The sequence below is a fragment of the Oryctolagus cuniculus genome, chromosome 1 (assembly GCF_964237555.1).
Source record: "Oryctolagus cuniculus chromosome 1, mOryCun1.1, whole genome shotgun sequence".
NCBI classification, from domain to species: domain Eukaryota; kingdom Metazoa; phylum Chordata; class Mammalia; order Lagomorpha; family Leporidae; genus Oryctolagus; species Oryctolagus cuniculus.
The window spans coordinates 59,843,871-59,859,781 of NC_091432.1; the positions used below are offsets into that span (position 1 = coordinate 59,843,871).

Below are 15,911 nucleotides of genomic sequence, written 5' to 3' on the forward strand. Positions count from 1 at the left end.
AGAAGACAGGAATTTAACCCTGTCCTCCCACATGGGTGGAAGGGGTACAAGTATTTGGACCATCATCCACTGCCTTCCCAGGAACACAATCAGGGAACTGGATAGAAAGTGGAGTAGCTGGAACTCAAACCAGCACTCCCATAAGGGACGCAGCTATCTCCAAGTGAAGGCTTAAGCAAGTGTTCCACAACACCAGCCCCAGAAGTATATTTCTCATTATAATAATCCTAGGTAAGGGATGGAATGGCAAAAATGTGAACAAGGGGCCGGCGCTGTGACTTAGCAGGTAAAGCCGCCACTTGCAGTGCTGGTATCCCATATGGGCGCTGGTTCGAGACCCAGCTGCTCCACTTCCTATCCAGCTCTCTGCTGTGGCCTAGGAAGGCAGTGAGAAGATGGTCCAAGTGCTTGGGCCTCTGCACTCTTTCACTCTCTGTGTAACTGTGACTTTCAAGTAAAACAAATAAATCTTTTTTAAAAAATGTGAACAAAAACTGGCAGAATTTCTGCTCTGGGGGTTTTAAGGGTGTTCTGCTTTTGGCTCCAGAAAGGAAAAGTGAACCTGGTGTTCGTTGGTAGGTTTTGTGGCTTAGAAGGAGCACCAATAACATACACTCATGTTTCATTTACTGAAACTCATTCATGCAGCCCCACACAAATGCAGGATGAGGTGGGGAAACAAGGAGAACAAGAATATGGGGACAATCATTGTGGTGTAGTAGTTAAAGCCACCACCTGCAATGCCAACATCCCATATGAGTGCTGATTGGTGACCCGGCTGTTCCACTTCCAATCAAGCTCCCTGCCAATGGCCTGAGAAAGGCAACAGAAGGTGGCCCAAGTGGTTGGGCCCCTGCTACCCATATGGGAGACCTGGAAGGAGCTCCTGGCTTCTGGCTTTGGCTTGGCCTAGCCGACCATTGTGGCCATCTGGGGAGAGAAGGAGAGAAGGAAGGAAGGAAGGAAGGAAGGAAGGAAGGAAGGAAGGAAGGAAGGAAGGAAGGAAGGAAGGAAGGAAGGAAGGAAGGAAGGAAGGAAGGAAGGAAGGAAAGAAAGAAAGAAAGAAAGAAAGAAAGAAAGAAAGAAAGAAAGAAAGAAAGAAAGAAAAAGAGATTGTGAGGAGCAAAATATTTGGGAGGTCAATGATACTAGGACCCACAGAGCTAGTGGAGGTTGGCGTTTGACAGACAGTTGTAATGTGGGAGACAACTAATGAACAGATGCAGGGGAGTGGGATATTTTAAAAACGGAAGATGAAGAGATTATGGTTGAATGTTCTGTTCTAGTGACTGTGGGACAGCTGAGACTGAAAATGTGAAATAGCCTCTTTAAAATGAGATTAGATTTGGAAAATATAATAACATATCATGTTCAGTAGGTAAGGCTGAGTATTGGAAAAATAACCAAATTGCAATTAATCTGTAAATTGAACATGCTACAGTGAAATTACCAGTGGACTTTTAAGATGTGGATTAAATAATTACATGTTTTTAGGGAAAAAAAAGAGGAGAAAGAAGCTAGGATTGAAGAGATAGGAAAATGTAGCTTAATAGAACATAATGGGTCATGCAGAGTATACAGCAAATTAAAGGAAAATGAAAAAGTTATTTTAAAATATTGCTGTGTGAAAAAATGTAAAACCTAACCATTTTTCAAATTTCAAAATAAATTCGTTTAGTGTAAAGCAAAAGTGAATAAGAAAAAATTATAAAATATATAAATCATAATCAAAAGAGAGAATGGAAAATTTACAGATATCTTCAATTTCTCTTTTATTCATATATTTAATATTTCAATTTTAGACACTATAAGACATCCCTATGCCAAGCACAAGTCTAAATATGTCAAAACACCTGTTGAAATATCCAAGTGGAAAAAGTGTGAATGTGAATGTGATGCCAATACATGCAAACTACAATAAGCTGGGGCATGTGTCAAGACAGGTACAGTAAGTTGGGGCATGTATCTGTTGGTCTAAAATTTGTGCAGATCAAGGAACACTACCCCACTGGAATATGCTTAGACCACCAACTTCAAACTTTATTTTCCCCCGTTCAAAATTTTATTCGGTTTCATTGGTTCACTGTAGACTCCTTAGGTTTACTTTGGAGTCAAGTCTCAAATTGGTGATACTCTCTAGACACATTTAACTAAATACTACATTGGAAAATAGACAATAATTTCTAAAGAAAATGACAAGTAAGTTTAAATAGCGTGAATTACACCCTATAAAATACTTCATGGAGAAAGATTTAAAAGGTATTTGAAAGCATAGTTACATTCCTACAGTATTCTATTAAAAGATATACTTTTTACTATCTGGTTTTACTGTGAGAAATTAATGTACAGCAGAGAGTTTCGTAGTTTGAGGAGGAATGAATTTTGGAAACATTACATGGGCCTTCCCTAAAGGGTGAAGTGTGCCAGTACCGGGTGTTTTCCCAAGACCCTTCTCAAGGCCCCCATAACTTCCTTATTCCGCAGGCTGTAGATGAGGGGGTTCAGGGCTGGAGTGACAATTGTGTAGAAAACAGAGATGATATTGTCCTGTTTGGGGCTGTGAAAAGAACTGGGCAAAACGTACATGAAAGTAGCAGCTCCATAGAACATGCCCACCACTGTCAGGTGGGAAGAGCAGGTGACAAGCGCTTTCTTCTTCCCCTCATTTGTGGGCATGTGGAGCACAGTGAATAGGATGAGTGTGTAGGAGGCAACTATGGCAGCAAGAGGGGGAATCAGAAAGGTCACACCCATCACATACACCAAGAGCTCGTATCTGGAGCTATCTGCACAGGCCAACTTCAGCAAGGGTGGGATCTCACAGAGAAGATGCCTGATTTTCCTGGCTTTGCAGAAGGGATAGTGCATTGTGTATATGGTATATCCTAGGGCACTTAATAAAGCCAGAATCCAGGATGTGGCTACCATGAGCCAGCAGACCCTCGGTCTCATGTAGACCATGTAGTTCAGAGGATGACAAATGGCCACATACCTGTCATAGGCCATGAAAGCCAGTAGGAGGTCCTCTGCACCACCCAGTGTCAGTGCCAGGAACATCTGCAGAGCACAGCCTTCAAAGGAGATGATGTATTCTCTGCGCAGAAAATCCACAAGGGCCTTGGGAGTGACAACTGATGTGAACAGGAGGTCCATGAGAGAGAGCTGCCCGAGCAGCTGGTACATGGGCACATGGAGCCGGGTATCCATGGTGATGACCAGGAGCAGCAGGCTGTTGCTGATCAAGGCCAACATGTACAGGACTGTGATTGTGGCACAGAGCAGTTCAGGAAATGCACAGTCATTCAGAATCCCCACCAAGATGAAGTCACGTCCGACAGTGGAGTTCCATAGCTCCATTCTGCGTGGTGAATTCAGTTGCCTAGAATGGATAGATTCTCAATGAATGTTTGCTAAGATAGACCCTTGTTTTGTGACATCAGAAGTCTCTTCAGATGTTACAAACATGAATCCCACTGACAGCTGTTTTTGCTTCTATATATCTGAATTTCTGCCTCTTATAAATGTATTTTGATGAGATGTCCATCTAAGAAAATGGGTATCACAGCAATAGCTAAACACTATGAGGTCACTATCTGAAAATACAAATATTGCTCAAACATTGCTTAGTACATTTAAATTAAACATTTTATAAATTAAACATTTTATATCTTCAGGATTACAGAATCTCTTAATATTGAGGGAATATTCTGTTACACATGCTGTTGATTATTCATGTATCCACACAGTATAATTCTTGACTTATGACTTAAATATTCAATTAGCTCTCTGCATATGCCATTTATATAAATAGAGAGATAATGATAATGATACATAATGTGACTGGGGGATCCAAAAATATGATAAGAGATGAGGACCTTCCCAGAAAGTTTGGGGCATTACTGTTTGGGAGAAATGATGTAAGGCAATGAAAGAGCATCTATTATATTCTGTAACCAGGCCACATAATCTTGTTTTGTCTAATGCCTTTGATATACACTATCCTTTTTGTAGCTCTGCACTGGATAGAAGAGCCACAGGGATAAGGAGAATGAGATTCACTTTTGGAAAACTGCTGCTGGTGTGTAGTGCTTAGTACCAGGGAGAAGACAATAAATGGTAGGGCCTAAGATTGATAAGAGTTAATATACTACATGATGAAATCAGAAAAATAGAGTCAACTCTGAACATGCAGTTAACATTTGAGAATGAAGCACCCGCCCTGCCAAATATTTCCCCATATCATAGCAAATATACTTTAACATTTCATTAGTTTCTGCTGGCCTCTTTTGAAATCATTAGTACTTTAACAGTTACAGGATATGAGAGCATTCAGGAGGTGAATCATCAGTTTGCATTCGTCATTTGATTGGTACATTTGATTGGTCATTTTATTGGGTCTATATAGCTCACAGGTACTAAGATAGATATTGAGGTTTCCACCAAGAAACAAATAACCAGGCCTGGACTGTAGCACAGGAACTATCAGTCCAAACTGATTGTATTGTCATGTTCAGAAAACAAATAAAAGAGGAATCAGGATGGGCTAAGCAGCCCAAGTACTAGGGAATCTGGAAGACAGAAATGTTGAAGTTCTTGGGGTCAGTTTTGGCAAAGTCCTTACTTAAGCAACGAGAAGCCCATCTTCCTGGCCACCCAGACTTTCCTTGAAGGTTGGGGGTATCCCAGCAGAAATGTGGATGGAGGACGTGTCTATCAGCAGTTTTCAGATGGTTTTAAGTTCTGCTATGTTAAACATCTGAGGAGTGCAATGGAGCTCAGCTGCCAGGGCCCTTCTATTCTTTCCAGTCATCTGAAAATCTTCTCTGGAGATGGCAGTGGATAGACATCGACAGTCAGCCCAGTCCTTGGATAGTTTTCTGCAGAACCAGAAGATAGATTTCCTGTTCTTGTACCTGTGAAGAATGAGGAGAAACAGCTTCCATCATGTTGGCTAGGATAAAAGCCCCACTGCTCTCGAGCAGTTGTCAGAAAGAGCTGTTAGACCCACATACTCAGACTTTCCCTTATTTCTGTGCATCTGGATCGAAGATGGAAGCTGCAGGATTCTGGAGGAAGCTGATATAGGAAGAGGTGCCCAGAGGTGATGCTGCCTTGCCCCTCCTCTCTGTCCCTGGAGCTAACAGTGAGCCAGGGCCTTGTCCTGGGGGAAGCTTCCCTGTTTCTAATCCCATGACCAATTCCTTCGACTCTGTTCTATTCCTATCTTCAGAAAGACTTACCCTCTCAGCTGGAATGACCTCTTCTAAAAATGCTGGTCCAGGAAACAGAATGTTAATGAACCCCCTGGGATGTGTTTCCTGGCCCTAGATCCCTATACTCTTTCTTCTCTCACTAAATGAGCTCTGGGATCCTAGGGAAGCACTGATGGCCCATTTCTATTTTTTTTAAGATTTATTTATTTATTTGAAAGTCAGAGTTACATAGAGAGAGAGAAAGAGAGTCAAAGAGAGAGAGAAATCTTCCATCCAGTGGTTCACTCCCCAGATGGCCGCAACAGCCATTGCTGTGCCAATCCAGACAGGAGCCAGGTGCTTTCTCTGGGTCTCCCATGTGGTTGCTGGGGCCCAAGGACTTGGGCCAACTTCTACTGCTTTCCCAGGTCATAGCAGAGAGCTGGATTGGAAGTGGAGCAGCTGGGACTCAAATCGGCACGTATATGGGATACCGGCACTGCAGGCAATGGCTTTACCCGCTACGCCACAGCGCTGGCCCCTGGCCCATTTCTAAGTTACTAACTGAATAGACCAGCAAGCAAAGATTCCTTGTGCAGCCAGCCCTGCACCCCAGATCATAAGTAGATCTGGCTTCTGTGGGATGCTACTTCCCTTCTTTGTGGCCTTCTTGGTCTGGACCATTTGTAGGTCCATATGACTAATCCCTGAAAGGACAGTGAATGTGAGATCTTCTCTTTAGTGGCCTGTGGCAGCTTGTCTGTGACTGTGCATTTGTGTTGGTGTTATGTTCTTTGTCACCAGTGATGTTTGAAGAAAGCTCAATTTTCTAAGTATTGAGCAAGGAAATTATAAACAGATTCACACAGTACTGCAGTTGTAATGTACCAGTATTCATGAAAATCATATAAATGTTCCCAGGGATAAAAGCAGATTAAAAGGATAAAAGTGGGTTGTTAGTGGCAGCAGTAGGATATGGGAAAAGCAACTTAATAAGCACTGAGGAAATATAACTTCACATCTAGAAGTATGAAATAAAAACAAAACCAAAGCAACTTACCCCCAAAGACTCCCAAGAAAATGATTTCAGGGGCTAGTGCCATGGCACAGTGGGTTAATCCTCTGCCTGCGGCACCGGCATCCATATGGACTCTAGTTCTAGTCCCTGCTGCTCCTCTTCCAATCCAGCTCTCTGCTGTGGCTTCGGAAAGCAGTAGAAGATGGCCCAAATCCTTGGGCCCCTGCACCTACATGGGAGACCTGGAAGAAACACCTGGCTCCTGGCTTTGGATCGGCACAGCTCTGGCCGTTGCAGCCATTTGGGGAGTGAACCAGTGGAAGGAAGACCTCTCTCTCTGTCTCTCCCTCCCACTGTCTGTAACTCTACCTCTCAAATAAATAAATAAAATCTTTTTAAAAAATGAATTCATTAGAAGAAAAGTGATGCTTAGGAATAGGTATAATAACGGAGCAATAGTAAGCTCAGAAACTGATTCAAAAAGTGGAAAATTTCTTTCTATAAAATAATAAATACTTTTATATTTTTAAAAAAAGAGACTAAAATCTGCATAAAAATGATACTGACAGTGGAATTTTTATGCATACTTAAAGGCTCTACATGGAGTTTTCACTTTTAATTGATAGTAACTCTGAGGGTCAAATAGTGTGTGTTTGTCCTAGAAAATTGTCTGACCCTCCATGAGTCTATTAATGTAGCAAAAGGCCAGTATCATGGCTCAATAGGCTAATCCTCTGCCTACGGCGAGGCACAGCAGTTCTAGTCCTGGTCGGGGCGCCGGTTTCTGTCCCGGTTGCCCCTCTTCCAGGCCAGCTCTCTGCTGTGGCCAGGGAGTGCAGTGGAGGATGGCCCAAGTGCTTGGGCTCTGCACCCCATGGGAGACCAGGATCAGCGCGGCTTCTGGCTTCTGGCTTCTGGCTCCTGGCTTCGGATCAGCGCGGTGCGCCAGCTGCAGCGCGCCGGCTGCAGCGGCCATTGGGGAGTAAACCAACGGCAAAGGAAGACCTTTCTCTCAGTCTCTCTCTCTCTCACTGTCCACTCTGCCTGTCCGAAAAAAAAAAAAAAAAAAAAAAAAAAAAAAAAAAAAAAACACGAAAATCTCTGCTCTGGCTCTCTCACTCTACCTTTGAAATAGATGGAAATACATAAAAAAGAAACATTAAATAATGTGACAAACATGTACATGTGCTTCCCAGACCAACTTTTAAGGAAGAACTTGCTTGGAGTGCAGTCAGCAGATAGCATCCAGATCTTGGAACCCGTCTCAGCTTCAGACAGTATGTCCCTGAAGCTTCACTCTTCTGGGGCAGTCAGTAACTCACGACCAAACTAGGTGTCATCATTCCAGAACTCCAAGCAACTGAGCCCACTTGCTACAAAGCATTAGATGCTAATTGAATGGCAACAAAAGAAGATCTGATATTAAAAGAAGTACTGCATCATTCACCACTCCCGACCCATACCCCAGCAAGTACTACCCCTAGTTAGGGGCACAAAGAGGGAGATGGGGAGTGGCAGCACTTATAGAACACAGGAGACCCACTGTACACTTTGGACAGCTGGCTGGACAGGGGCCCTTGTGTCTTAGTGCAGTTAATGACACTGTCGATTTAGTTAGCATCAGCTTCAGCAAGAACCATGTGGAGCAGGAAGAGTCCCCAGACCTCAGTGTTCAGTGAGTCAGTGAAACTTGCAGAAATGGCATGCCAGAGCCAGGAGACATACTCCGGGGATTCGTTAAAGTCCCATTTCGTGGAACAACAGTTTCAGGGGAGGTCATGTCACCTGGGAGGATGAGACCATGAAGCCTCCCTCAGGGGCAGGAGGCTGGGCACTGGCAGGCTCATGGAGCAGCTCCTCCCATTCCGCTTTCCTCAAATGCCTCCTGTGTTCTGCTTTCACCATAGCCCTCAGCAGGAGAGGAAGAAATGAAAATCTGAGCACTTGGACTCAAGAATCCAGCCAGGCCCACTCTACAGCTGTACAGACTTTCTCTATGGAGATGAGAGACATCCTGGAGATTTGGTTCCTGTTTCCCTAGGATCCTGTTCTATGTTCTTAGCTGCCTGTCTGCATTCATCTCCATCTCCAGTGAGGACTTTCAATGCCAATGATTGGAGGTGGCTTTGAGCCCTGAACCCAGTCACAGAAATGCACACATCTACATCTGACCCTGCCAGGAGAACCGCTTCCTCTTTCTTTCCCCTTTACAAACTCTTCATCCCTTAAAGGAATCCCATGGCAAACGCACCCATCCAAGCTGAGGTAAGGCTCTGTCTCTGTTTCAAGACAACATATGTACTTGAGAAGTCTTGAGCAAAAGTATCAAGACTTCACACTATTATGCTTCTCAGATGTCTAGTTTCTTGTACCTTATAGCTTTTTCACTCCAAGTTATACTCTAAGTTCCCTATATATGTATCCGCTGTTGACAGTTGGGGTCACCTGCAATCATTCTGTACTACTGGCCAGAGCAGAGTTACTAGAATTCCTGATGCTGACCTCCTAATAAAAGTCTCAGTACTTGGTTTTGCTATACCTGGATTTTCTTGGCCTCCAGTACTACAATGTGGGTCCTCAAATCATTAATACTCAAAAGATAACTATATAATGTCAATTAAATTTCTTTTTCCTAAATGCTGGCTAGACACTAAGTCTAAAGCCACAGAAAAATCCAATTTAAAGTCCATAATCTTTTTAAATATTGAATTATGATGAGGAGAAAAAATTATATTCTTTATAATGTTTGTTCCATCTTAATTGATTGTGACCATTTCTGATGAAGTACAACAATGCTCCACTATTAATCTCAGCTGCTTCGGTTTTCCAGCAAGTTGCTCTTCATCTGAAGGTCCAGTGTGTTCTCTGACATGTCTCTTAAGATGGCCTTAGCATGAAGGAACCAGTGAATGAAAAGGAGAGAAAACAAGTCTTGATCAGAGGGAGATGGCTAGTAGATAACATCTTGAGTACCGGTTGCATCACTTAACCCAAGTTTTGCTTTGTCTCCTTTTTGAAAGCCAGTTCAAATTCATTCCTCTAGAGATCTAGAAGAATGCATCCAGTTAGTTGTCTTCCTTCGTTAATTTCTCTGTCCATTAAACTTCTTATTCATCAAAAAGAAAAATATTCCAAGTCTAATATTTATTAGGAAAAGTACTAGGAATTGTCTTTGAACTCGTCTTTTTGTTGTCAATAGGAAAAACCATCTTTTGTGAGGCAAAGGAAAAATTCCAGGTCCCAAAGGATGATGAGAAACCTTTAAGGAGAGTTTTTTGTCCAGATTTCATTGTTGCAGATGTAAAGGGAAAATGTTCTTGTACTCTATGCCAGTCTTCTGACTTTCACAAAGTCATATTTTCTCTATTTATTATATAACATTGCCCTTTGTTGCACAGCCAGCTTCTATTCACCCTCTGTTCATAGCTTATGTACCACTGTGCAATCCTTTCTTGACACTTATATGGACTCACATTTCTTTCTGGTATCAGTCATCACCATTAAATGGATGTAGGTATCTTGTCATGGATTTTTTACCTGGATACAATCATCTTAGTATCAAGTGTAGCACTTGATACATTGTAGGATGTTTAGTCAATCTAAAATCATTCACTATAGAATGACTTTAGTCATTCAGTCATTCAGTATAAAATGAATGAATGAATGGATGGAGATTTATCATATACAACTTTCAATATCCTACTTTTCTAATTCTACCACTTAAAGGTCCAAATTCCCAGTTGACCAAGGCAAAATCATAAATAGAATATAGGAGGAATAAGGGGGGTTGATACCAGGGAAAGGTGAAGAGTTTGGGCATAAATTCCCCTCTTCTATTCTGAGGTATCTCCTAAGTTTTCCACCCAGTTTTGAAGGAGCTATTCATAAAGAGCAGATTAATACAAGGCTGCCCCAAAAGCCCATCACTGTCTTCTCTCCTCACCTCCTTCACCAGCACTATCACATGAGTTCAGGGTTTAGCTAGACCAGCATTCTTCCTTCTGTTACTAAGAGCTGTGGGGTCAGAGAATCTCATTTTCATGCTCAAAGCATTCCTGTGACTCCCAGGTAATGATGGGGTATTGGACCATTCATATATACAATGCTTCCTCTTTCATATCTCATTATTTTATCATATGCCATGAAGACTAAACACATGCAGTACCTCTATAATCTAATGTCTTTTTTATTTCTCCCTCCAGAGTAAATATCTTATCATTACATGAACATAAGCAAACATCTTTTGTAATGTTACTTCAGATCTATCTTCAAAATCTATAGCGCATCAACCTTTCAATTCATCCCAGAATTCCATTTTCCTCTAGCTGAGTAGCACTCATAAAGACTGTGAGGTTAGTCAAAGATTACAAGAGATCAAGTGATCTAAGAGTCCAGACATTCCAACAAGAGTGAGAAGTAAAGGCAAATACCAGAGAGCAAAAATCTTATAAATAAAATTTAAAAAACAAAGTAGAATCCCAGGTTGATTTTAAAGAAAACACAGAAGCTTGACTTTAGCATGCTACCCAGTGTATTTGTTTATTATGAAGAATGAGAAAATTTGACCTATCTACAATATCTTTCCCTGTGCTTATTGTCCTGAATACTTATTTGAAGGGATTTAAAAATGAATAACTTTTAACAATGTGCCCAAAATACCTGTTCCTCATTTAGCTGATTATTTGTTATAATTCAATAAAATCATTTAGAGTTTCAGAAATTAGAGGTGAAACTTAGCTAAAGAAGAAAAATATATTACCTCAGGGAATTTCTATAGAACACATCACGGTGATGTTGGACAATCCAAAAGCTATGATAAACACTTTTGGGATGGATTTCACAGGGAAAACATCCATCCTAGGAAAATGAATTCACCACGCACAATGGAGCTATGGAACTCCACTGTCGGACGTGACTTCATCTTGGTGGGGATTCTGAATGACTGTGCATTTCCTGAACTGCTCTGTGCCACAATCACAGTCCTGTACATGTTGGCCTTGATCAGCAACAGCCTGCTGCTCCTGGTCATCACCATGGATACCCGGCTCCACGTGCCCATGTACCAGCTGCTCGGGCAGCTCTCTCTCATGGACCTCCTGTTCACATCAGTTGTCACTCCCAAGGCCCTTGTGGATTTTCTGCGCAGAGAATACATCATCTCCTTTGAAGGCTGTGCTCTGCAGATGTTCCTGGCACTGACAGTGGGTAGTGCAGAGGACCTCCTACTGGCTTTCATGGCCTATGACAGGTATGTGGCCATTTGTCATCCTCTGAACTACATGGTCTACATGAAACCGAGGGTCTGCTGGTTCATGGTAGCCACATCCTGGATCCTGGCATACCTGAGTGCTCTCGGTCATACTATCTACACCATGCACTTCCCTTTCTGCATGTCTTTGGAAATCAGGCATCTTCTCTGTGAGATCCCACCCTTGCTGAAGTTGGCCTGTGCAGATAGCTCCAAGTATGAGCTCTTGGTGTATGTGACAGGTGTGACCTTCCTCTTGCTTCCCCTTATGACCATAGTTGCCTCCTACACTCTCATACTGTTCACAGTGCTCCACATGCCCACAAATGAGGGGAAGAAGAAAGCGCTTGTCACCTGCTCTTCCCACCTGACAGTGGTGGGCATGTTCTATGGAGCTGCCACTTTCATGTACGTTTTGCCCAGTTCTTTTCACAGCCCCAAACAGGACAACATCATCTCTGTTTTCTACACGATTGTCACTCCAGCCCTGAACCCCCTCATCTACAGCCTGCGGAATAAGGAAGTTATGGGGGCCTTGAGAAGGGTCCTGGGAAGATATGTGTTGCTGGCACATTCAACCCCCTAGGTCCCATGGTGTGTTTATGGCTTGCCTCTCACTGTGGGTTGTTCCTCCAAAGAAAATTGTTACATATCCATTTTTTAAATGTTAACCTATGTCTGTGAGGATATGAACACTTTAAAACTCTCTATATATCTGCTATGTACAATGATTTTAAGCTGAACACACTTGGCACGTATCATGCTGAGCTTAGAATATTGAAGACCATGTTCTAAAAGAGACTAAAAGAACCACGATGGGTGTCATTGATTCATTCTGTGGTAGAGCATCCTCCTGATGCACTATTAAGTAGACATGGTAGAAAATTAATGTTACAGGTCAACATCATGTAGCAGTGAGAAGCAGAGTTTTTTTTGACTCAGTCAACTACAAAATCCTGTTAACATTATAGGAGGTCTATTCTCTTTGTACTGACTCAATCTGCTAATAGAAAAAATGATACTGAGACGTTATATTGAACTTATTGAGTAGATAACAGTTTGCGTGATTAGTGGGGAGGAATGATAGATGTGTACAGCATTTGTATTACAGATCTGAGAAGGGGTTCACAATGATTACATAAAGACGGACACTATGTTGAGATGGTGAAACAGACCAGAGAAAGGAAGCCTGATATTTCTACTTGAAAATATTCAAACATATGGGACTATTTTCCAATGTCTAAAATTAAAATTAAAGAAATGAATACATTAAAATTATAAGCATCAACTTAATATAGTAAATAGAGATACAATAACTGGGAAATAAATCCATGATGTATGTTATGTATGTGTATGTGTACAGATATACAAATGTGTTCAGATATATAAAATAATTGCAACAGGTTCATGTTTTTGAGATGACTGTAAGTGTGAGACTATGTCCATAGGCAAGGAAGCATAAGTATTTTACTTTCTAGCTAAACTGTGTATGTTTTATTGTTAATCAGTGTGGGGAGATTTATGACAAAAACTAGAACATAAATTCATGCAGTAGAAGAACTCCAAAATACTTTGTCTTATGTAGCTATTATAATTATTAAAATTAGTGCTTTTTGAAAAAGTCAGAAACTTTTTTTTCAACACAGAAATCACCTTACATTGGTTAATGTCTATATAAAGTTAAGCCATAAAATAAAATCTAAACACAATCAATACAATTAAGCTAAGTTCTTTTAAAACAAAATAAAAATGTGGAAATTTGAAAGAAGCAAAAATCACCTATACAGTTTGCTTTACCTTTGTTTTACATATACATTTTATTGAATCTATATGTACATGAAAATGGTTTTCATTATTTAAAATTAAGCTAATTGTGGGTCTGGCTTATGTAGTGCCACAGAAGGTTAAGCCACTGCTTGAGATGCATGCATTCCATATAAAAGTACTGACTCGTGTCACAGTTACTTAATTTCTGACCCAGATCTCTGCTAATGTACCTAAGAAAGCAAAGAAGGGTGGGCAAAGTGCTCAGGTTCCTACCACTTGTATAGAAAACCTCAGTGTAGTTCCTGGCTTCACCCTGGCCCAGACCTAGCAGTTGCAACCATTTTGGCAAAGAACCAGCAGATGAAAGATTCTCTCTGTCGCTTTCCCTCTCCCTCTGATGCTTTGCCCTTCAAATAAATGAATAAATAAATAGATAAATAAATAAGTAAAACTTGTAAAAAAGTTAGTGATTCTTTTTTTCCTTTTTACCAAGGTATATATTAAAGTAGTGATGGAGAGGAATGGGCCAGTGTACCTGACCCAGCCATTCTACTCCTGAGAATTTGCCCAAAAGGAAGTTAAATCAGACTATAAAAGAGTTGTCTGTAATCCCATGTTTATTACAGTTCTACTTACAATAGCATAGATATGGAATCAACCTAGATGTATATCAACCTAGATGTATATCAGTTGATGACTAGATAATAAAATTTTGTATATTTACATGTTAGAATGAACTTCTAAAATTTTTTTGATATTTCTAAACATATTTGTATATCTTTTTGATTACATATAAAAATAACTGTATATTATAATAAAACTTATGATGGCTAAGATATGGAATCAACCAACATGTATATCAACTATGACTGGATAAAGAAATTTTGGAATACTACAAAGCCATAAAAAATGAAATCCTATCTTTCAGAACAAAATGGATGCAAATGAAGACCATCAGGTTTAGTGAAATAATTCAGTCTGAAGAGATAAATATCATGTTTTCACTGATTTATGGTAACTAACATACATAGTAAAAAATGTAATGTAAATGAAAGAAATTGACATTTTGAGATTTGATTATTGTTTGTAGCTCTTGTCCCTTGAGGAGCAGTAGTTTTTTATTACTTGATGAGTTCCTTATTTAGTGGATGGTTAAGTTTGTGATTATAAAATAAATTGAAAGTTTGTCATTCTAAAAATTAAAAAAAAAGAAATAAGAAAGGAAAGAGGAGAAAGGGTAGGAAAGAGGGAGGATAGTGTGGGGAGTTTCATTACACTAAAAATTGCATATACAAAATACATGAAATGTTTCCCCTTATATAAAAAAACTGTTTTATAAAATAAGTGAAACCATACACACACACACACACACACACACACACAAAGAAGATATAGACTGGCTAATGGATTTTTAAAAAGAGCCTACAAGAAATATGCTGCATACAAGAAACACACTTCACCATAAAGATATATTCAGAGTGAGAGAATAGAAAAAGATATTCCATGCAAATGAAAATCCAAAGGGAGCAAGAATAGCTATACTCGCAGACAAAATAGACTTTAAGAGAAAACCTGTTGAAAGAGACAAAGAAGATCACTTATATAAAAAACTGTTTTATAAAATAAGTGAAACCACACACACACACACACACACACACATAAAGGAGATATAGACTGGGGGAGCCAGATTCTGTCCCGGTTGCCCCTCTTCCAGGCCAGCTCTCTGCTGTGGCCAGGGAGTGCAGTGGAGGATGGCCCAAGTTCTTGGGCCCTGCACCCCATGGGAGACCAGGATAAGCACCTGACTCCTGCCTTCGGATCAGTGCGGTGCACCAGCCACAGCGCGCAGGCCACGGCGGCCATTGGAGGGTGAACCAATGGCAAAGGAAGACCTTTCCCTCTATCTCTCTCTCTCACTGTCCACTCTGCCTGTCAAAAAAAAAAAAAAAAAAAAGATATAAACTGACTGAATGGATTTTTAAAAAGAGCCTACAAGAAATATGCTGCATACAAGAAACACACTTCATCATAAAGATACATTCAGAATGAGAGAATGGAAAAAGATATTCCATGCAAATAAAAATCCAAAGAGAGCAAGAATAGCTATACTCAGCAGACAAAATAGGCTTTAAGAGAAAAATTGTTGAAAGAGACAAAGAAGGTCACTATGTAATGATTAAGGGGTCAATTCAACAAAAAGATGTGACTATAAAAAATGTATATGCATCCAATGATAGAACACCCAGTTTTTTTTCTAATTTTTTAACTTCTTTTTTTTTTAACTTTTATTTAATAAACATAAATTTCCAAAGTACAACTTTTGAATTATAGAGTGTTGGCCGGCGCCGCGACTCAATAGGCAATATCCACCACCTAGCGGCACCGGCACACCGGGTTCTAGTCCCGGTCGGGGCGCTGGGTTCTTTCCCGGTTGCCCCTATTCCAGGCCAGCTCTCTGCTGTGGCCAGGGAGTGCAGTGGAGGATGGCCCAAATGCTTGGGCCCTGCACCCCATGGGAGACCAGTAGAAGCACCTGGCTCCTGCTTTCGGATCAGCGCAGCGCGCCGGCCGCGGTGGCCATTGAAGGGTGAACCAATGGCAAAGGAAGACCTTTCTCTTTGTCTCTCTCACTGTCCACTCTGCCTGTCAAAAAAAAAAAAAAAAAAAAAGAATTATAGAGGCTTTT

General features: G+C 40.8%; 2 protein-coding genes across 2 annotated transcripts; one reads left to right on the forward strand and one right to left on the reverse strand.

Moving 5' to 3' along the window:
- Positions 1–2,280: 2,280 nt before the first annotated feature.
- OR2AG1 (olfactory receptor family 2 subfamily AG member 1) lies at positions 2,281–5,013 on the reverse strand. Its single transcript, XM_002708774.4, has 2 exons — positions 4,622–5,013; positions 2,281–3,379 (listed from the first exon to the last, which is right to left on the reverse strand). The coding sequence occupies exons 1-2, from the start codon at positions 4,639–4,641 to the stop codon at positions 2,407–2,409; spliced, it is 993 nt and encodes a 330-aa protein (XP_002708820.3). The 5' UTR covers positions 4,642–5,013; the 3' UTR covers positions 2,281–2,406.
- Positions 5,014–10,760: 5,747 nt separating this feature from the next.
- LOC100339623 (olfactory receptor 2AG2) lies at positions 10,761–12,044 on the forward strand. Its single transcript, XM_070060268.1, has one exon. It carries the CDS (start codon positions 11,076–11,078, stop codon positions 12,042–12,044), a length of 969 nt encoding a protein of 322 aa, XP_069916369.1. The 5' UTR covers positions 10,761–11,075.
- The last annotated feature ends 3,867 nt before the right edge of the window (positions 12,045–15,911 follow it).